This window comes from Bombina bombina, chromosome 4 (genome assembly GCF_027579735.1).
Source record: "Bombina bombina isolate aBomBom1 chromosome 4, aBomBom1.pri, whole genome shotgun sequence".
NCBI classification, from domain to species: Eukaryota; Metazoa; Chordata; class Amphibia; order Anura; family Bombinatoridae; genus Bombina; species Bombina bombina.
The window spans coordinates 664613141-664637061 of NC_069502.1; the positions used below are offsets into that span (position 1 = coordinate 664613141).

Sequence of the window (23921 nt, forward strand, 5' to 3'; positions counted from 1 at the left end):
TGAAGGCGTCATTTGGTATCGTATTCCCCTTGGGGCTTGGTTGGGTCTCAGCAAAGCAGATACCAGGGACTGTAAAGGGGTTAAAGTTCAAAACGGCTCCGGTTCCGTTATTTTAAGGGTTAAAGCTTCCAAATTTGGTGTGCAATACTTTTAAGGCTTTAAGACACTGTGGTGAAAATTTGGTGAATTTTGAACAATTCCTTCATGTTTTTTCGCAATTGCAGTAATAAAGTGTGTTCAGTTTAAAATTTAAAGTGACAGTAACGGTTTTATTTTAAAACGTTTTTTGTACTTTGTTATCAAGTTTATGCCTGTTTAACATGTCTGAACTACCAGATAGACTGTGTTCTGAATGTGGGGAAGCCAGAATTCCTATTCATTTAAATAAATGTGATTTATGTGACAATGACAATGATGCCCAAGATGATTCCTCAAGTGAGGGGAGTAAGCATGGTACTGCATCATTCCCTCCTTCGTCTACACGAGTCTTGCCCACTCAGGAGGCCCCTAGTACATCTAGCGCGCCAATACTCCTTACTATGCAACAATTAACGGCTGTAATGGATAATTCTGTCAAAAACATTTTAGCCAAAATGAACACTTATCAGCGTAAGCGCGACTGCTCTGTTTTAGATACTGAAGAGCATGACGACGCTGATAATAATATTTCTGAAGGGCCCCTAACCCAGTCTGATGGGGCCAGGGAGGTTTTGTCTGAGGGAGAAATTACTGATTCAGGGAACATTTCTCAACAAGCTGAACCTGATGTGATTGCATTTAAATTTAAGTTGGAACATCTCCGCATTCTGCTTAAGGAGGTATTATCCACTCTGGATGATTGTGACAAGTTGGTCATCCCAGAGAAACTATGTAAAATGGACAAGTTCCTAGAGGTGCCGGGGCTCCCAGAAGCTTTTCCTATACCCAAGCGGGTGGCGGACATTGTTAATAAAGAATGGGAAAGGCCCGGTATTCCTTTCGTCCCTCCCCCCATATTTAAAAAATTGTTTCCTATGGTCGACCCCAGAAAGGACTTATGGCAGACAGTCCCCAAGGTCGAGGGAGCGGTTTCCACTTTAAACAAACGCACCACTATACCCATAGAGGATAGTTGTGCTTTCAAAGATCCTATGGATAAAAAATTAGAAGGTTTGCTTAAAAAGATGTTTGTTCAGCAGGGTTACCTTCTACAACCAATTTCATGCATTGTCCCTGTCGCTACAGCCGCATGTTTCTGGTTCGATGAGCTGATAAAGGCGGTCGATAGTGATTCTCCTCCTTTTGAGGAGATTATGGACAGAATCAATGCTCTCAAATTGGCTAATTCTTTCACCCTAGACGCCACTTTGCAATTGGCTAGGTTAGCGGCTAAGAATTCTGGGTTTGCTATTGTGGCGCGCAGAGCGCTTTGGTTGAAATCTTGGTCGGCTGATGCGTCTTCCAAGAACAAGCTACTTAACATTCCTTTCAAGGGGAAAACGCTGTTTGGCCCTGACTTGAAAGAGATTATCTCTGATATCACTGGGGGTAAGGGCCACGCCCTTCCTCAGGATCGGCCTTTCAAGGCAAAAAATAAACCTAATTTTCGTCCCTTTCGTAGAAACGGACCAGCCCAAAGTGCTACGTCCTCTAAGCAAGAGGGTAATTCTTCTCAAACCAAGCCAGCTTGGAGACCAATGCAAGGCTGGAACAAGGGAAAGCAGGCCAAGAAACCTGCCACTGCTACCAAGACAGCATGAAATGTTGGCCCCCGATCCGGGACCGGATCTGGTGGGGGGCAGACTCTCTCTCTTCGCTCAGGCTTGGGCAAGAGATGTTCTGGATCCTTGGGCGCTAGAAATAGTCTCCCAAGGTTATCTTCTGGAATTCAAGGGACTTCCCCCAAGGGGGAGGTTCCACAGGTCTCAGTTGTCTTCAGACCACATAAAAAGACAGGCATTCTTACATTGTGTAGAAGACCTGTTAAAAATGGGAGTGATTCATCCTGTTCCATTTAGAGAACAAGGGATGGGGTTCTACTCCAATCTGTTTATAGTTCCCAAGAAAGAGGGAACGTTCAGACCAATCTTAGATCTCAAGATCTTAAACAAGTTTCTCAAGGTTCCATCGTTCAAGATGGAAACCATTCGAACAATTCTTCCTTCCATCCAGGAAGGTCAATTCATGACCACGGTGGATTTAAAGGATGCGTATCTACATATTCCTATCCACAAGGAACATCATCGGTTCCTGAGGTTCGCATTCCTGGACAAACATTACCAGTTCGTGGCGCTTCCTTTCGGATTAGCCACTGCTCCAAGGATTTTCACAAAGGTACTAGGGTCCCTTCTAGCTGTGCTAAGACCAAGGGGCATTGCTGTAGTACCTTACTTGGACGACATTCTGATTCAAGCGTCGTCCCTTCCTCAAGCAAAGGCTCACACGGACATTGTCCTGGCCTTTCTCAGATCTCACGGATGGAAAGTGAACGTGGAAAAGAGTTCTCTATCTCCGTCAACAAGGGTTCCCTTCTTGGGAACCATAATAGACTCCTTAGAAATGAGGATTTTTCTGACAGAGGCCAGAAAAACAAAACTTCTAGACTCTTGTCGGATACTTCATTCCGTTCCTCTTCCTTCCATAGCTCAGTGCATGGAAGTGATCGGGTTGATGGTAGCGGCAATGGACATAGTTCCTTTTGCACGCATTCATCTAAGACCATTACAACTGTGCATGCTCAGTCAGTGGAATGGGGACTATACAGACTTGTCTCCGAAGATACAAGTAAATCAGAGGACCAGAGACTCACTCCGTTGGTGGCTGTCCCTGGACAACCTGTCACGAGGGATGACATTCCGCAGACCAGAGTGGGTCATTGTCACGACCGACGCCAGTCTGATGGGCTGGGGCGCGGTCTGGGGATCCCTGAAAGCTCAGGGTCTTTGGTCTCGGGAAGAATCTCTTCTACCGATAAATATTCTGGAACTGAGAGCGATATTCAATGCTCTCAAGGCTTGGCCTCAGCTAGCGAGGGCCAAGTTTATACGGTTTCAATCAGACAACATGACAACTGTTGCGTACATCAACCATCAGGGGGGAACAAGGAGTTCCCTGGCGATGGAAGAAGTGACCAAAATCATTCTATGGGCGGAGTTTCACTCCTGCCACCTGTCTGCTATCCACATCCCAGGAGTGGAAAATTGGGAAGCGGATTTTCTGAGTCGTCAGACATTGCATCCGGGGGAGTGGGAACTCCATCCGGAAATCTTTGCCCAAGTCACTCAGCTGTGGGGCATTCCAGACATGGATCTGATGGCCTCTCGTCAGAACTTCAAAGTTCCTTGCTACGGGTCCAGATCCAGGGATCCCAAGGCGGCTCTAGTGGATGCACTAGTAGCACCTTGGACCTTCAAACTAGCTTATGTGTTCCCGCCGTTTCCTCTCATCCCCAGGCTGGTAGCCAGGATCAATCAGGAGAGGGCGTCGGTGATCTTGATAGTTCCTGCGTGGCCACGCAGGACTTGGTATGCAGATCTGGTGAATATGTCATCGGCTCCACCTTGGAAGCTACCTTTGAGACGAGACCTTCTTGTTCAGGGTCCGTTCGAACATCCGAATCTGGTTTCACTCCAGCTGACTGCTTGGAGATTGAACGCTTGATCTTATCGAAGCGAGGGTTCTCAGATCCTGTTATCGATACTCTTGTTCAGGCCAGAAAGCCTGTAACTAGAAAGATTTACCACAAAATTTGGAAAAAATATATCTGTTGGTGTGAATCTAAAGGATTCCCTTGGGACAAGGTTAAGATTCCTAGGATTCTATCCTTCCTTCAAGAAGGATTGGAAAAAGGTTTATCTGCAAGTTCCCTGAAGGGACAGATTTCTGCCTTGTCTGTGTTACTTCACAAAAAGCTGGCCGCTGTGCCAGATGTTCAAGCTTTTGTTCAGGCTCTGGTTAGAATTAAGCCTGTTTACAAACCTTTGACTCCTCCTTGGAGTCTCAATTTAGTTCTTTCAGTTCTTCAGGGGGTTCCGTTTGAACCCTTGCATTCCGTTGATATTAAGTTATTATCTTGGAAAGTTTTGTTTTTAGTTGCAATTTCTTCTGCTAGAAGAGTTTCAGAATTATCTGCTCTGCAGTGTTCTCCTCCTTATCTGGTGTTCCATGCAGATAAGGTGGTTTTACGTACTAAACCTGGTTTTCTTCCAAAAGTTGTTTCTAACAAAAACATTAACCAGGAGATTATCGTACCTTCTCTGTGTCCGAAACCAGTTTCGAAGAAGGAACGTTTGTTGCACAATTTGGATGTTGTTCGCGCTCTAAAATTCTATTTAGATGCTACAAAGGATTTTAGACAAACATCTTCCTTGTTTGTTGTTTATTCCGGTAAAAGGAGAGGTCAAAAAGCAACTTCTACCTCTCTCTCTTTTTGGATTAAAAGCATCATCAGATTGGCTTACGAGACTGTCGGACGGCAGCCTCCCGAAAGAATCACAGCTCATTCCACTAGGGCTGTGGCTTCCACATGGGCCTTCAAGAACGAGGCTTCTGTTGATCAGATATGTAGGGCAGCGACTTGGTCTTCACTGCACACTTTTACCAAATTTTACAAGTTTGATACTTTTGCTTCTTCTGAGGCTATTTTTGGGAGAAAGGTTTTGCAAGCCGTGGTGCCTTCCATTTAGGTGACCTGATTTGCTCCCTCCCTTCATCCGTGTCCTAAAGCTTTGGTATTGGTTCCCACAAGTAAGGATGACGCCGTGGACCGGACACACCTATGTTGGAGAAAACAGAATTTATGTTTACCTGATAAATTACTTTCTCCAACGGTGTGTCCGGTCCACGGCCCGCCCTGGTTTTTTAATCAGGTCTGATAATTTATTTTCTTTAACTACAGTCACCACGGTACCATATGGTTTCTCCTATGCAAATATTCCTCCTTAACGTCGGTCGAATGACTGGGGTAGGCGGAGCCTAGGAGGGATCATGTGACCAGCTTTGCTGGGCTCTTTGCCATTTCCTGTTGGGGAAGAGAATATCCCACAAGTAAGGATGACGCCGTGGACCGGACACACCGTTGGAGAAAGTAATTTATCAGGTAAACATAAATTCTGTTTTTTTCACAAAATATATTGAGTACCAGGGTTTCCTCTAAGACCAGTTTAGTGAGGGGCCCAGCAGTGAAACCATTAATAAGGGAACCACACCTTGCAGTCTTCATTGTGTATTGTTTCCTAATTACTCTAATTAACAGTCTCACTGCTGGGCCATTTACAAAACTGGCCTTAGAGGGAACAGTTGCGAGTACATATTAAGTTTCTCAGAGACAAAAATATTTTTACAGCAGTACCCCGCAGAACCTAGATAAGGAAGTAATAAGGCAGAGAAAACAGTGTGAGACTTAACTTCTTAAAGGGAATGCTATTAAAGGCATATGTGTTAAATATGTATATATACTGAATATATGTATGCATACTGAATAATGTGTATCTTTAATGTGTATATTTGTTTTCTACTAAGCAAAACTGTGATATAAACTGCTAATATTTGAACTATTGATTAATTATGAACAGTTTCCCATCCCTTACAGGACATAAAAGTGCAAAGAGAATTCTTTAGAGCATTTTATTATTGCGCTATTGCTTGCATATAACTGTGTTTAAACTATCTTTTTAACCTAATTGCAGGAGTTAAAGTCCTCTCCACAGTGGCAGTGCACTACTGGGACCTAGCTGAACACATCTGGTGAGCCAATGAAAAGAGGCATATTTGTATAACCACTAATCACCACCTATCTACCAATAGTGCATTGCTGCTCCTCAGCCTACCTAGGTATGCTTTTTCACAAAGTATATCAGGAAAATGTAAAGTAAAAAATGTAAAGGAATATATATATATATATATATATATATATATATGTGTGTGTGTGTATATATATATTTCTTTCTAATGACACAATGAGTCCACGGATCATCTAATTACTATTGGGATATATCATTCCTGCCCAGCAGGAGGCGGCAAAGAGCACCACAGCAAAGCTGTTAAATATCACCTCCCTTCTCTCCCACCCCAGTCATTCTCTTTGCCTATGTTAGAGCAAGGAAGTGGTAAAGTTTTTTTTTTTTAAGTGGTGCAAGATTGTGCTGCTTTGTTCTAGGGTGTAGCCGTAGTCCATATCAATCTCTTCAGTAGAGCAGTGGTGTCTTTAGAGCAATGCAAACTTGTGGGACATAATTCTCACTGCGCCTCCCATGTAGTTTATGCTGCCCTACTACTGAAAGCCTGAGTAAGATTACTCAGTCTTTTTTCTCTTTCCACAGGTCCATGGGAGGGAGAGGACCTCTCAAACCTAGTGAGCTGCCTTGCTGCCTGGCAGAGCTTTGAGGTAAGTGCTGCTTTATTTTTTCTGGAGAAAAATTAGGCACTTTATTTATTGGGACACAGAGCTTCCTCTATAGGTTTGTGGGAACATATTCCATAAACAGTTTTATTTATAGCAGGCACTGGGGCTACTCATAACTGGGGCTGAGGAGTTCATGGCTCATATGTTGTGTGTTTTTCACTTCTCCCGGTGGTTTGCTTGTAAGAGACCTTTACCGACCAGGAGATTAGTTAAGGGGTTCATACTTTGTGCAGTGTTCTCATCTCGTGGCGGTTTGCTGTAAGACATTTTTTCCGACCAGTAGAGTATTTGTTTAAAATGATGGGGGGGACTAGCTGAGGCAGCATTTACTGTTGCGCACCTTTTTTACCCTGCACTTCCGGATTGGAACTGTGTAGTAGCTGGTGTTCAGACGCAGGGAAACGTTTACTCAGCCTATTCCGGACTGTTGTTTTTACTGTAAGAGACCGGAGAGTCCAGAGAGTCCGGATTGCTCTACTAATAAAAGGGAATTCCTCCGGTGCAGCAGGGCAGGTAGGCACCTCAGCAGAGCTAAGCTGAGGTGTAGAGGTCATCTGAAAACTTTTTGTATTATTATCTGTTACCTTGTTGCAGAAGTAAAAAATGTTATGTTTTAAAATTTAAAGAGACAGTGAAGTTTTTTTCTGTTTTAATTTTTATTAAAAAAATTAAGTTTTTATTTGATATTTTGATCTATTGTGATTCAGAATGGACCAAGAGGCCCTGCAAAATGTCACTTGTTCATTATGTTTTGATGCCAATGTGGAACCACCAATCCCTTTCTGTTCCACATGTATTGAGAGAACTTTAAATTACAGAGAGAGACTTTTTTCTGAGCCAACATTTTCTAAGGCGGATGCTGTTCAGGAGTCTAATTATAATGTTCAGTATATGACGCAGCTTTCTCCTCAAGCGTCCCAACTTTTACCGCCCACACATGCAGTTCCCTGCGCTTCCTCTTTAACTCCTCCTGGAGTTACGCTGCAAGACATTGCTTCCCTCTTGTCCTCTGCAGTCTCTGATGCGTTGTCTGCTTTTCCCATGTTGCAGGGAAAGCGCAAGAGGAAAAATAAACTTTCAGTAAGCAAGGTTACTGACGCAGTTGTTGCTATTTCAAATGCCCCCTCACAGAAGCCTGAGGAGGAGGATACTTCGGTAGCATCTGAGGGTGAAATCTCAGATTCTGATAGTGTAATTCCTCCTGATAAAACTGAAGTTGTATCTTTCAGATTTAAGCTAGAACACTTCCATCTATTACTCAAGGAGGTTTTAGCTACATTGGATGACTGCAACTCCATGGTCATAGTTAATCCTAAGAAATCAATATTTTGATGTACCTTCCTTGGTGGAGGTTTTCCTGTACCAGATCGAGCTACTGAGATCATTGCTAAGGAATGGGAGAGACCGGGTATCCCTTTTTCTCCATCCCCTATATTTAAAAAGATGTTTCCCATAGCCCTATGAGTAAGTGCCGAGCATAGGCACGAAACATGTTAGGATGTTCATTGTGCTAGCCTCTATGTACCTTGTTTTTAAGGTATACTAATAAAGTTCAGTTTTTTTTACTTTTTATCTCCGCAAGTGCAGCTCATTTTTTTCTTACTTGTTTCCCATAGCGGACTCTATTAAGGAGTCTTGGCAAACAGTACCCAAGGTGGAAGGGGCAATTTCCACTCTGGCCAAGAGAACTACCATCCCCATAGAGGATAGTTGTGCCTTTAAGGATCCTATGGACAAAAAATTAGAGGGGTTACTCAAAAAGATGTATGTACACCAGGGTTTACAGTGGCAACCTGCAGTGTGCATTGCTACCGTCACTAGTGCGGCGGCTTATTGGTTTGATGTGTTGTCTGATGCTATTAGGACTGACACTCCCCTTGATGAGATCCAGGATAGGATAAAAGTCCTCAATTTGGCTAATTATTTTATTACAGATGCTTGTTACAGGTTATCAAACTGGGAGCAACAATTTCAGGTTTTGCTGTACTAGCCCACAGAGCTTTAAGGTTAAAACCTTGGGTCTGCAGATGTGTCATCTAAGTCTAATGTTTTAGTGATTCCTTACAAGGGAAAGACCATGTTTGGGCCGGGTTTGACGTAAATAATCTCTGATATTACGGGAGGAAAGGGTAATTTTCTCCCTCAGGATAAGAGAAACAAGCAAAAGGGATGTCAGAGTAATTTTCGTTCCTTTCAAAATTTCAAGGGAAATACTTCCACTTCTACTTCCAAGCAGGAGCAGTCCAAGCCTTCCTGGAGACCCAATCAGTCTTGGAACAAGGGAAAACAAACCAAAAAGCCTATTATGGAATCTAAATCAGCATGAAGGGTCTGCCCCCAATCCGGGACCAGATCTTGTGGGGGTAGACTTTCCTTCTTCACTCAGGCTTGGGTTTGAGATGTTCAGGATCCCTGGGCGGTGGACATAGTGTCCCAGGGATACAAACTAGAGTTCAAGAATTTTCCTCCCAGGGGCAGGTTTCTGCTTTCAAGATTATCTGTAGACCAGACAAAAAGAGAGGCGTTCTTACACTGGGTACAGGACCTCTCTTACCTGGGAGTGATAGTTCCTGTTCCCATGCAGGAACGGGGTCTGGGGTTCTATTCCAATCTGTTTGTGGTTCCCAAAAAGGAGGGAACCTTTAGACCAATTTTAGATCTCAAAAGTCCTCAGGGTACCGTCCTTCAAAATGGAAACTATTCATTCCATTCTCCCTTTGGTCCAGGAGGGTCCATTTATGACAATAATGGATTTAAAGGACGCGTACCTGCATGTTCCCATCCACAGGGATCATCACAAGTTTCTAAGGTTTGCATTTCTAGACAAACATTTCCAGTTTGTGGCTCTTCCTTTCGGCCTTGCCACAGCTACCAGAATTTTTTCAAAGGTTCTGGGATCTCTGTTGGCGGTTCTCCGATTATGGGGCATTGCAGTGGCGCCTTTTCTGGATGACATCCTGGTCCAGGTGCCATTCTTTCAATAAGCAAGATCCCACACAGAAATGTTGTTATCTTTCCTGCGATCTCATGGATGGAAGGTAAATTTGGAAAATAACTTATTAGTTCCAAATACAAGGGTCACTTTCATGGGAACCATAATAGATTCCTTATCAATGAAGATCTTTCTGACAGATGTCATGAAATAAAGGATTTTCAATACTTGCCTAGCTCTTCAGTCCTCTCCTCGGCCATCAGTGGCTCAGTGCATGGAGGTAATCGGTCTGATGGTAGCGGCGATGGACATCATCCCGTTCGCCCGTTTCCACCTCAGACCTCTGCAGTTAAACATGCTCAGTCAGTGGAACGGAAATTATATGGACCTGTCTCCGCGAATATAGCTGGAGCAGGAGACAAGGGATACCCTTCTTTGGTGGTTGTCTCAGGATCATCTCTCCCAGGGAACCTGCTTTCGCAGACCCTCTTGGGTGATTGTGACAACAGACGCCAGCCTTCTGGGATGGGGAGCAATCTGAGGCTCTCTAAAGGCACAGAGAACTTGGACTCAGTCGGAGTCTGTTCTGCCCATAAACACATAAACATTTTGGAGCTGAGAGCAATCTTCAATGCTCTTCTGGCCTGGCCCCAGTTAACCTTGGCCCAGTTCATCAGGTTCCAGTCGGACAACATAATTTCAGTGGCTTACATCAACCATCAGGGAGGAACACTGAGTTCCTTAGCTATGACAGAGGTAGCCAAGATAATTTGGTGGGTGGAGACCCACAATTGCTGTCTGTCGACAATCCACATCCCAGGGGTGGACAACTGGGAGGCGGACTAACTGAGCAGGCAGACCTTTCACCTGGGGGAGAGTGGGAACGCTATCCGGAAGTGTTTTCCAGCCTGATTCTTAAATGGGGTCAGCCAGAATTGGATCTCATAGCATCTCGGCAGAATGCCAAGCTTCCAAAGTACGGGTCAAAGTCAAGGGACCCTCAGGCGGTACTGATAGACGCCCTGGCGGTACCTTGGAATTTCAGTCTTGCATTCCTTTTTCCTCCTTTCGCTCTTCTTCCTCAGGTCATTGCTCAAAATCAAGCAGGAGAAGGCGTCGGTGATCCGCAGATCTGGTGGACATGTCATCTCTTCCACCTTGGAGACTTCCATTGAGGAAGTACCTTCTTCTTCAAGGGCCCTTCCTTCATCCAGAAGCTGAAGCTGACTGCTTGGTTATTGAGACCATGATTCAGACTCGTAAACCTGTGACTAGAAAGATTTACCACAAAATATGGCGAAAATATCTATCTTGGTGTGAATCCAAAGGCTACTCTTGGAGTAGAGTTAGGATTCCTAGAATTCTGTCTTTTCTCCAAGAGGGTTTGGAGAAAAGATTATCAGCAAGTTCCCTAAGGGGTCAAATACTTGCCTTGTCTATTTTGTTGCATAAACGTCTGGCGGACGTACCAGACGTGCAATCCTTTTGTCAGGCCTTGGTCAGGATCAGGCCTGTGTTCAAACCAGTTACTCCTCCCTGGAGTCTTAATTTAGTTCTTAAGGTTCTTCAAGGGGCTCCGTTTGAGCCTATGCATTCCTTAGATATTAAGTTGTTATCTTGGAAAGTTTTGTTTCTTGTTGCTATTTATTCTGCTCGTTAAGTGTCGGAGCTCTCGGCATTACAGTATGAGTCTTACTTTTATTTTTCATTCGGATAAGGTAGTTTTACGTACTAAATTAGGGTTTCTTCCTAAAGTAGTTTCTGACCGGAACATTAATCAGGAGATATTTGTTCCTTCTTTGTGTACTAATCCTTCTTTTCAGGAGGAACGGCTTCTACACAATTTGGACGTGGTATGTGCACTAAAATTCTATTTACAGGCGACTAAGGATTTTCGTCAGTCTTCTGCTTTGTTTGTGTTTTTTTCTGGAAAACGTAAGGGACAGAAAGCTACGGCTACTTCTCTTTCTTTGTGGCTGAAGAGTATGATACATTTTGCCTATGAAACTGCTGGACAGCAGCCTCCAGAGAAAGTTACGGCTCAATCCACGAGGGCTGTTTCTTCCTCATGGGCATTCAAAAATGAAGCTTCTGTGGAACAGATTTGCAAGGCTGCAAATTGGTCCTCTCTTCACACTTTTTCAAAATTCTATAAATTTGACACTTTTGCCTCAGCTGAGGCCGCTTTTGGGAGACAGGTTCTTCAAGCAGTGGTGCCTTCCATTTAGGTTCCCTGTCTTGTCTCTCCCTTATCATCTGTGTACTCTAGCTTGGGTATTGATTCCCAATAGTAATTAGATGATCCGTGGACTCATCGTGTAATTAGAAAGAAAACAAAATGTATGCTTACCTGATAAATTTATTTATTTCTTGACACAATGAGTCCACGGCCCACCCTGTTCTTTAGACATTGTGTTAGTATAAACTTCAGACACCTCTGCAGCTTGTTACTTCCTTTCTCTCCTTTACTTCGGTCGAATGACTGGGATGGGAGGGAAGGGAGGTTATATTTAACAGCTTTGCTATGGTGCTCTTTGCCGCCTCCTGCTGGGCAGGAGTGATATATCACAATAGTAATTAGATGATCCGTGGACTCATCGTGTCAATAAAGAAATACATTTATCAGGTAAGCATAAATTTAGTTTTTTTTAAGATTTACCATTTTTGTGTTTGCAGATTCATCAGAACTGTGATGAAATTGCTTTGACATATATTGCTGATATTTTAGCAAGAATTGCAACTGTTGAAGGAGGACTTTCTATTCTTCTTTATGGGGAAAATGTAGAGAGCACAAAAGACAGGTATGTTTTTTTAATTTTACCCTTGTGATAGCCACCATTTTTTATCTAATTTTAAATGAGATATTCTTTAAAGGACATTACATTTAAAAAATAATATCCATATGATCTGAAGGTTCTTTCTTAGATTCCTGTAAAAACACCAATGGGTAGGTACCAAGTGAAAAATAAAAAAGTCCCTAGAATAAAGTTATAATGTACACAAGGTTTATGAAAACATTAAGAGACAGATTACAAGCGGAGAGCTAATTTATTGCTCGCCCATAAACGGGCCAATTTGCCTGTTTACGGGCGAACAATAAATAACCAGCCATTACAATAGTAGAATCTTTATTAAAGCAGTTTTAAGAGGTTAAAGTTGACGGGTGCGGTGTGTTAGAGAAAAAAATGGCACTGAAAAGTGACTGTAAATTGTGGTCTATGGGAACTGTGTGTTCCCTGTAAATATATATGTATATGCTTATAAACATATATATTTATGTGTTAATATGTGTATAAACACATAAATATATATGTATTTAAGCATATACATATATATTTAAATTTGTTGCCCAACGCTGCACGACTTACCGCCGTAGCTGAGCTTAGGTTCTGTGCCTTGTATGACGGTATCAGAACGATGCTCCCATTGGAGCCTATGGAAGCTTCCGTGCAATGCGAACACGACCTTGCGAAGGTCACGTTTGTATTGCACCTAACTTGTAATACCAGCGCACATTTGGTGGAGTGCAAATATCCATTCGTGGAAGTGATATTTTTCACTCAACTTGTAATCGAGCCCTAAATGTTTGCTATGGTATGGCACAAAAAGTTGCTATGAGAGTTATGCTAACTTTCAATTTAAATGCATTTTTGCTTATAATAGCCAATTAAAGAAATGTATACATCTATACTATAGTAAAATATTCACTACTATTTGTAATGTTATGCACCAAGTTTTATTCACAACAGCATTGTTTACAACCAAGCGATGTTACATAAATTATTTATATCATAAAACCAAAACAATTACACCTTAAATCAGCCTTAATCACCTTAAAATTATTTAATTTAAAGACAAGATAAACATACTTATTTTAATGAAACTTTTGAGTCTACTTTGGTTTCGCCAACCTTGTAATGTTTTGGAGTTAAATTAGTTACTAAGAGCAGCAGAGAATTCTTTAAATCTGTCAATTGCTACATCATTTTGTTATTAATCAATTGCATCTATGAAATGCTTGTTGGCATCTGTACATTGTTCCAAAATGACAGATATAACTCTGGGCACATTTTCTTAGTTCTGGAAAATGTTCACGGGGTAATCATCGCCAAAAATTAATTATGTCACAAGCATTTGGGACTGAGAGAAGCTCATCACATTTTATTTTTAATAATGAATTTGTTTTCTGATCAATAAGCTGTATTTCTATGTTACTAGACATGGTCAGGATTTTTTATTCACTAATTGAAAATGGGTTTATAAATGTGATTATGCAGTCTTCTTCTTTAGCAAAATCACTAAAACGACTTTCAATTGACTCTTGCGATAATATGTTTTTTTCAATATATTCTGTAAAATTGCCATTATCTTCAGAACATTTACTCTGTTCTTTTAAATGTGGAAACTTGCTCAAATCCTCATTTTTTAACTGATAGGTAAACATTTTTAACTTAATCTTGCACTATATTTTACTAAGCTAGGAAACTATTTTTTCTTGTCCTGCAGTTTCAAATTTAGATTATTGAGATGGCTGGTAACATCAACTAAAAATGATAAATTAAATAGCCATTTGTTATCACATAAGAGGGCTCTTTCCTCAGGTAGCTCGTTCCTCTCTTCTAGAAAATTATGAACACTATTTTTCATTCTCCAAAATCTATTGAGAACCTGTCCTCTAGAAAGCCAGCACCCCTCACATTGAAGGATAAGATCACCATTTTCCAAATCTTACAATTCACAATTGTTTCTGAATTCTCTTCAGTTCAATCCCCTTGCTCTAATTTTATTCACACATTTCACAACCGGTAGCATAACATGCTGCAAATTTAAAGTTTTTCCACACAGTAACTCTTTGTGTATAATGCAGTGATATTTTAGTAGAGGACAACCTAAAAAGGTTTTATTTCTAATGATACGATGAGTCCATGGATCATCATTAATTACTGTTGGGAATACCACTCCTGCCCAGCAGGAGGCGGCAAAGAGCACCACAGCAGAGCTGTTAAATATCTCCTCCCTTCCCTCCCACTCCAGTCATTCTCTTTGCCTACGTTAAGAGCAAGGAGGGGGTAAATTAAGTGTTAGAAAGATACTTCAATCAAGAGTTTATTATTTTTAAAAGTTGTACAAGATTGTGCTGCTTTGTTCTAGGGTGTAGCCATAGTCCATATCAGTCTCTTCAGTAGAGCAATGTGAACTGGTGGGACATAATTCTCACTGCGCCTCACATATACTGGTGCTGCCCTTATCCTGAAAACCTGAGGGATCTTTACTCAGGACTTCGTTTATTTCACAGGTCCATGTGAGGGAGAGGACCTCTCAAACCTGGGAACTGCCTTGCTGTCAGGCAGAAGATGAGGTAAGTGCTGGCTTTATTTCTGGGGGTAGAAAGAAAACTCAGAAAAAGGTTGGGCACTTTATTTTTTATTTGGATCAGACCTCATTGAAATTAGGCTCTTTATGAAAGAGGTATAGATTCTCCTAGAGACTTAGGGGACATTATGGACGCAGGCACTGGGGCTGAATTTAATTTTATATGTGAGCCACATCTCCTGGCGGTTTCATAACTATATAAAAACAGACCGGGAGATTACTTAATGGCACGCCCACGATAGGCAGTACTTCAGGCGACATTTGAGTGAGGTGGTTTCACTGATATCTGTGACACACGGGCTAAGCAGCTGCCTAGGATGCTGAAGCTGGTCAGTCTGGTTATTCTCACGGTAGTTTAACTTCACAGAGTGTTTGTATAGCAAAATGGCGACCGGGAGATTACTATTGAAATGCCCACGATGGGCGGAGCTATGTGTGGCGCCAATTTGAGTTGTGCACCACTTTCCTAACACTTCTGATTTTCGAAAGGGACAGAGGGTTTTAATCAGAGTGCTTGTACATAGAACCGGACAGCGATACAGCTGAATCTGGATTTTTTACTGTGAATGTATCCAGTGTCAGAAGGGCTGGTAGGCACCTCAGCAAAAGTTATGCTAAGGTGCATAGGGGTTCTGCAGTAGTTGTGTACCTATTTAGCCATTTCTGCACACATAAATAAAAAAGTTACATTTTAAAATTTAAAGAGAGATTAACGTTTTTTCTGTGTTAATTTTTATTTCATTAATCATCTTTTATTTCATTAATCATCCATGTGTGAGTCAGAATGGACAAAGAGGTCCTGCTAAGTGTCTCCTTATGTTTGTGATACAAATATGTAACCACCAATCCCTTTTTTATTTTCCTTATGTTGTGAGAGAACTATAATTATCGGGAAAACATATTTTTCTTTTCTGAGCCAACTCCTGCTAAGTTGGATGCTGTTCAGGAGGCTATTGACAATGCTCAATATATACCGCAAATTTCTCCTCAAAGTGTCGAAAATTTTTATAGCCCACACACGCAGTGCCCTGTGCTTCCTCTCAAACTCCATCTGGAGTTATTTTGCAAGACATCGCTTCTCTAATGCACATAGGCTGTTTCTGATGAATTGTCTGCCTTTCCCATGCTGCAGGGAAAGCGCTTGAGGAAATGTATTTAATCAGCAAATAACGTTGCTGATACAGTAGTAGCTATTCCAAATGTTTCTTCCCTGAAGCTTGAAGAGGAAGATACTTTGGTAGTACATAAGGGGGAATCTCAGACTCAATCTGTGTAATACCTTTATCTGATACTGAAGTTGTTTCTTTTAGGTGAAGCTTAAACACCTCCATTTGTTACTTAAAGAGGTTTTTGCTACCCTGGACGACTCCGACATTACCGGTGTAGTCATTCCTAATAAGTAAACTATACAAAGCTGTGCCCTCTATGGTAGAAGTAATTCCTGTACCTGATAGGGCTACAGAGATGATTGCGAAGGAATGGGAGAAACTGGGTATCCCCTTTTCTCCATTTCTTATAAAAAAAAAAAAAAAGATCCTATAGCAGACTGTATCAAGGAGTCTTGGCAATGGTGCCCAGGGAAGAAATCCAGGATAGGATAAAGGCACTTAAGTTAGCCAACTCCCTTTTTACAGATGCTTCCCTTCAGGTTATTAAGCCGAGAGCTAAGATTTCAGGCTTTGCCATTTTGGCCCACAGAGCGTTATGGTCAAAATATTGGTCTGCAGATGCCTCATCTAAGTCTAAACTTTTGGCGATTCCTTACAAGAATAAGACCTTTTTTGGACCTGGTTTGACAGAGATACTTTCTGATATTACGGGAGGTAAGGGACATTCCCTCCCTCAGGATAAGAGAAATAAACAAAAAGGACATCAGAGTATTTTCATTACTTCTGAAATTTCAAAGGAAATCCTTCCACTCCTTATTCCAAGCAGGAGCAGTCTAAGCCTTCCTGGAGACTCAGTCAGTCTTGGAATAGGGGAAAGCAATTCAAGAAGCCTGCTGGTGAATCAAAGACAGCATGAGGGCCTGCCCCCGATCCGGGAGGACAGTGTGTCCCAGGGATACAAACTAGGGTCCAAGACTTTTTCTCCATGGGGTAGGTTTCTGCTTTCAAGATTATCTGCAGAAAAAGAGAGGCGTTCTTACACTATGTATGGAACCTCTCCGATCTGGGAGTGATAGTCCCTGTTCTATTGCAGGAACAAAGTCTGGTATTCCATTCTGTTCGGGGTTCCCAAGAAGGAGGGAGCCTTCAGACCAATGTTTAGATCTCTAGAGTCTAAACAAGTTTTTCAGAATTACGTCCTTCAAGATGGAATCTATTAGTTCCATTCTTCCCTTGTCCAAGAGGGTCAGTTTATGACCACAGTGGATTTAAAGGACGCTTACTTGCATGTTCCCACCCACAAGGCGTGTTTTTTCTAGACAAACACTTCCAGTTTGTGGTTCTTTCATTCGGCCTTGCCACAGCTCCCAGAATTTTCTCAAGGGTTCTAGGATCCCTGCTGGTGGTGCTCCAATTGCGGGGCATGGCATTGGCAACTTATCTGGACGAATTCCTGGTTCAGGTGCCTTCCTTTCAATATGCAAGATCAACGGAAATAGGGTTATCTTTCCCGCGGTCTCACGCATGGAAGGAATATTTGGAATAGTTTTCTTAGGAGATCTATATTCCTTTCCTCATCAATTAAGTCTGATAGTAGTCAGGAAATCAAAGATTTTCGATTCTTGCCTAACACTTCAGTCCTCTCTTCGGCCATCAGTGGCCCTGTGCTGATGGGCTGATGATAGCGGCATTGGATATCATCCCGTTCGCCCGGTTCCATCTCAGAACTCGGCAGTTAAAGCATACTCAGGTAGTGGAATGGAGAGTATGAGGATTTGTCTCTGCGGTTACAGCTGAGCAGGGGACAAGGGATTTCCTTCTTTGGTGGTTATCTCAGGATCTTCTCTCCCAGGGCACCTGCTTTCGCAGTTCTCCCTGGGTGATTGTGACAACAGAGGCCAACCTTTTGGGCTGAGGAGCAATGGACACAGTTGGAGTCTGTTCTACCCATCAACAATCTGGAATTGAGAGCAATATTTAATCCCTTTCTGGCCTGGCCTCAGTTAGCTTTGGCCTGGTTCATCAGATTCCAGTCGGACAATATAACCTCAATGGCTTACATCAACGTCAGGGAGGAACCTGGATTTCTTTGGCCGTGACAGAGGTAGCCAAGATCATTCAGTGGGCTGAGACCCACATTTGCTGTCTGTCGGCAATCCACATTCCAGAAGTGGACATCTGGGAGACAAACTTCATTAATAGGCAGATCTTTCTCCCAAGGGAGTGGGAACTCCATCTGAAAGTGTTTTTCCATCCTGATTCTCAATGGGGGTCAGTTAGAATTGGATCTCATAGCTTCTCGACAGAATGCCAAGCTTCTGAGGTACAGGTCAAGGTCAAGGAACCCTCAGGCTGTACTAATTGACGCTCTGGTGGTACCTTGGATTTTCAGTCTTGTATACCTATTTAATCCGTTTGCTTATCTCCCTCGAGTTATGGCTCGCATTAAGCAGGAGAGGGTGTAGGTGGTCCTCTTTAGAGCGGCGTGGCCTCGCAGGATTTAGTATACAGTCCTGGTGGACTTGTCACCTCTTCCACCTTGGAGACTTCCGTTGAGGAAGGACCTTCTATTTCAAGGACCCTTCTTTCATCCAAGTCTAGTTTCTCTGAAGCTGACTACTTGTAGATGAACATTTTTTTTTTATCCAATATGGATTTTTGGAATCAGTCACTGAGATCATGATTCAGGCTGTAATCCTGTGACTAGGAATGCTTACCATAAGATATGGTGTAAATATTTATACTGGTGTGAATCCAAGGGCTACTCTTCAAGTGGAGTTTGGATTCTTAGACTTAGGTCCTTTCTCCAAGAAGGTTTGGAGAAGGGGTCAAATAGTTGCCTTGTCTATGGTGCTCCTTAAAAGTCTGGTGGATCACAGACATACAATCGTTTGGTCAGGCCTTGGTCAGGATCAGGCCTGTATTCAAACCAGTTACTCCTTCTTGGAGTCTTATTTAATTTTTAAAGTTCTTCAAGGGGCTCCGTTTGAGCTGCTGCTTTCCTTAGATATTAAGTTGTTATCTTGGAAAGTTTTATTTCTTGTTGCTATTTCATCTGCTCGTAGAGTTTTCAGAGCTCTTGGCAATACAGTATGAGTCTCCTTACCTTATTTTTTGTCGGATAAGGTGTGTTTACGTACTCACTTAGGGTTTCTCTCTAAAGTAGTTTCAGACCGGAACATTAATCAGGAGATTGTTGTTCCTTCCTTGTGTCCTAATCCTTCTTTTCAGGAGGAACGGCTTCTACACAATTTGGACGCGGTACGTGTACTAAGATTCTTTTTACAGGTGACTAAGGATTTTCGTCAGTCTTCTGTTTCACCTAAGGGACAGAAAGCTACGGCTACTTCTTTTACTTTGTGGCTGCATTTGCTTTGCCTATGAAACTGCTGGACAGCAGCCTCCCGATGGAGTAACGGCTCTTTCTGCGAGTGTTGTTCCCTCTTCCTGGGCATTCAAAATGAAACCTTTATGGAACAGATTTGCAAGCCTGCAACCTGGTCCTCTCTTCACACTTTTTCAAACTTCTATAAATTGGACTCTTTTGCCTCGACTGAGGCCACTTTTGGGAGACATTTTTTTTTTTTTCAAGCAGTGGTGACTTCCGTTTAGGTTTCCTGTCTTGTCTCTCCCTTATCTGTGTACTCTAGCTTGGGTATTGATTCCCAACAGTAATTAATGATGATCCGTGGATTCATTGTGTCATTTGAAAGAAAACAAAATTCATGCTTACCTGATAAATTTCTTTCTTTCTTGACACGATGAGTCCACGTCCCGCCCTGTTATTTAGACAGGTTGTTAGTATGCTATAAACTTCAGACACCTCTGCACCTTGTTTCTTCCTTTCTGTCCTTTACATCAGTTGAATGACTGGAGTGGGAGGGAAGGGAGGAGATATTTAACAGGTCTGCTGTGGTGCTCTTTATCAGGTAAGCATACATTTTGTTTTTAAGCAAAGTTGCAGTCCCAGCTGCTTTACCTATCATTGACGTTGCTCCGTCAGTACAAACACTGATGAGTTTACCTAGAATCTTCTTGCAGATTTAGATGTTAAAATTATCATCAATTCGTCTTATTAAAATGCTTAACTGGACTACATCACATATGTCAGCAGATTTGTCCAAAGCTAAAAAAAAGAAAGTGCAAGCATGACTAAGGTATTTCAGTTGCTCAGATCTAATTTGGGAACATTTTTCTTTCATGTAATTGACAAGAGTCCATGAGCTAATGACATATGGGATATACAATCCTACCAGGAGGGGAAAAGTTTCCCAAACCTCAAAATGCCTATAAATACACCACTCACCACACCACAATTCAGTTTTAGAAACTTTGCCTCCCTATGGAGGTGGTGAAGTAAGTTTGTGCTTGATTTTCTTCTGTGATATGTGCTTCTCAGCATTTTAAAGCCTGATTCCTCTCAGAGTACAGTGAATTTCAGAGGGATGTGAAGGGAGTATCACCTTTTGAATTCTATGGTTTTCCTGGTGGGAAATCTTTTCATAGGTTCTCTGTTATCGGTCATAGAGATTCGTAGAGATTCATCTCCTACCTCCCTTTTCAAATCAACGATATACTCTCATATTCCATTACCTCTACCAGTACTGGTTTGGCTATCTGCTATATGTGGATGGGTGTCTTTCGGTAAGTATATTTTCATTACTTAAGACACTCTCAGCAATGGTTTGGCACTTTATGTATTAATGTAAAGTTCTAAGTATATGTATTGTACTTATATTTGCCATGAGTCAGGTTTATGTATATTTCCTTTTTCAGACTATCAGTTTCAAAATTGGGAAAAACATATTTAGGAAGTTATTTTTTTCTTACCTGGGGTATAGTCTTTTCTTCGAAATTGACTGTTTTCATTAATTTTCGTGGGCAAAATAAGCTTTGCGAGGCTGCAAAATGCTGATATTTATTGCATCATTCTTGGCGCGAGATTTTTTTTGGCGCGAATGTACGTTCGGTGACGCAAATAAGTCATTTTCGTCGTCTTAGTTGACGCCAGGTTTCCTTGCACAAAGTTGCGTCTGCCATGACGCGAGTTGCGTCATTTCCGTATGTTGTTAGCACCAACAAATTTCATTTTTGCGTTTTGCATCATACTTGGCGCCAAATAATTTATTTATTTAAACCCCACTTCCTATATGCCCCTTGCCTTTTTCTATGCTCAGAGGGCTATGCTGTTTGCATTTTTTCCTTTCCTGAAACTGCCATATAAGGAAATTGATAATTTTGCTTTATATGTTGTTTTTTTCTCTTACATTTGCAAGATGTCTCAATCTGATCCTGTCTCAGAAACCACTGTTTGATTCCTGCTGGCTGATAAGTTCTACCAAAGATAAGTGTATCTGTTGTAAGTTAGCAAAGATTATATCTCCAGCTGTGCTATGTAATAGTTGTCATTATAATCTTTTACATGCAGAGAATGTATCCATCAGTACTAGTACAATGCCTGTTCCTTCAACATCTAATGTACATGATATCCCTGTGAATATAAAAGATTTTATTGCTGATGGGATTCAGAAGGCTTTGTCTTCATTTCCGCCTTCTAATAAATGTAAAAGGTCTTTTAAAACTTCTCATAAAGTTGATGAAATTTCAAATGTCTGACAACATACTGAATTATCCTCCTCTGATGAGGATCTATCTGATTCAGAAGATCTTACATCAGACATTGACACTGACAAATCTTCTTATCTCTTTAAGATGGAGTATATTCATTCTTTGTTAAGAGGTGATTACTTTGGATATTGAGGAAACTAGTCCTCTTGATACTAAAACTAGTAAACATTTAAATTCTTTTTATAAACCTCCTGTGGATACTCCAGAGGTTTTTCCAGTTCCTGATGATATTTCTGATATGATTTCAAAGGAATGGAATAGGCCTGATACTTCTTTTATTCCTTCTTCTAGGTTTAAAAAAAATGTATCCTTTGCCAGCAGTTCAATTGGAGTTTTGGGAAAAAATCCCCAAAGTAAATGGGGCTATTTCTACTCTTGCCAAACGTACTACTATCCCTATGGAAGATAATACTTACTTTAAGGACCCTTTAGATAGGAAACTTGAATCTTATCTAAGGAAGGCTTATTTATATTCTGGCTATCTTCTCAGGCCTGCCATTTCTATGGCTGATGTTGCAGCTGCATCCACCCTTTGGTTGGAAAGCTTAGCGCAACAGGAAACAGACCCTGATTTGTCTAGCATTGTTCGATTGCTTCAACATGCTAATCATTTTATCTGTGATGCTATTTTTGATATCATCAAAATTGATGTTAGATCTATATCTTTAGCTATTTTAGCTAGAAGAGCTTTGTGGCTCAAATATTGGAATGCTGACATGGTATCTACGTCTAGATTACTATCTCTTTCTTTCCAAGGTAACAATTTGTTTGGTTCTCAGTTGGATTCGATTATTTCAACTGTCACTGGGGGGAAGGGAATTTTTTTACCTCAAGATAAGAGATCTAAGGGTAAATCTAAATCTTCTAATTGTTTTCTTTCTTTTCGACAGAATAATGAACAGAAAGCCAATCCTTCCCCCAAAGAATCTGGTTCCAATTGGAAACCTTCTTCAGTTGGAATAAATCCAAGCCATTTAAGAAACCAAAGCCAGCCCCCAAGTCTGCATGAAGGTAAGGCCCTCATTCCAGCTCAGCTGGTGGGCAGATTAAAATGTTTCCAAGCCATTTGGGCAGATTCTGTCCAAAATCAATGGATTCAGAGTATTGTCTCCAAGGGTATCGAATAGGATTCAGAGTAAGACCTCCTGTGAGAAGATTTTTTCTCTCACACGTCCCAGCAAATCCAGTGAAGACTCAGGCTTTTCTGAAGTGTGTTTCAGATCTAGAGCTTTCACGGGTAATCATACCAGTTCGTTTCAGGAACAGGGTCTGGGGTTTTATTCAAATCTGTTCATTGTCCCAAAGAAAGAAAATTTATTCAGGCATGTTCTGGATCTGAAAATTTTGAATTGTTTTGTAAGAGTGCCAACTTTCAAGATGGTTACTATAAGGGACTATTCTGCCTTTTGTTCAGCAAGGTCATTATATGTCCACGATAGACCTACAGGATGCATATTTTCATATTCCTATTCATCCAGACCACGGTTTCTGAGATTCTCTTTTCTAGACAAGCATTACCAATTTGTCGCTCTTCCATTTGGCCTAGAGTCAGCTCCAAGAATTTGGACAATATCTTGGTACTAGCTCAGTCTTTACATTCTGCCGAATCTCACACAAATCAACTAGTGTTGTTTCTTCAAAAACATGGTTGGAGGATGAATTTACCAAAAAGTTCCTTGATTCCTCAGACCAGGGTCACCTATTTAGGTCTCCAGATAGATTCAGTGTCCATGACTCTGTCTCTAACAGACAAGAGACAAATAAAATTGGTTTCAGCTTGTTGGAACCTTTAGTCTCAATCATTTCCTTAAGTAGCTATGTGCATGGAAGTTTTAGGTCTCATGACTGCAGCATCGGATGCGATCCCCTTTGCTCATTTTCATATGAGACCTCTCCAGCTTTGTATGCTGAATCAATGGTGTAGGGATTATACAAAGTTATAACAATTAATATCCTTATATCCCAATGTTCGACTCTCTCTGAGTTGGTGGTTAGATCACCATCATATAGTTCAAGGGGCCTCTTTTGTTCGTCCATCCTGGACTGTGATCACAACAGATGCAAGTCTTTCAGGTTTGGGAGCTGTCTGGGGATCTCTGACAGCACAAGGGGTTTGGAAATCTCAAGAGGCAAGGTTACCAATCAATATTTTAGAACTCCGTGTTATTTTCAGGGCTCTTCAGGTTTGGCCTCTGTTGAAGAGAGAACCGTTCATTTGTTTTCAGACAGACAATTTCACAACTGTGGCATATGTAAATCATCAGGGTGGGACTCACTCACAGTCCCCTAGCTGTAAAAGAAGTATCTCAGATACTTTCTTGGGCAGAATCCAGCTCTTGTCTAATTTCTGCGGTACATATCTGAGGTGTAGACAATTGGGAAGCGGATTTTCTCAGCCATCAGACTTTACATCCGAGGGAGTGGTCGCTCCATCCAGATGTGTTTTTTTCAGATTGTTCAGATGTGGGGCCTTCCAGAAATAGATCTGATGGCTTCA

At 41.5% G+C, this 23921-nt stretch overlaps 1 protein-coding gene across 1 annotated transcript in view; it reads left to right on the forward strand.

Annotated features, from left to right (window-relative positions):
* The window catches only part of TBC1D32 (TBC1 domain family member 32), a 695824-nt gene that overhangs the window by 274508 nt on the left and 397395 nt on the right, over positions 1 to 23921 (forward strand). The window contains exon 16 of the mRNA XM_053710787.1: positions 11991 to 12115. Within this exon, the coding sequence (XP_053566762.1) occupies positions 11991 to 12115 (125 nt within the window). The remainder of the gene's footprint in view (positions 1 to 11990; positions 12116 to 23921) is intronic.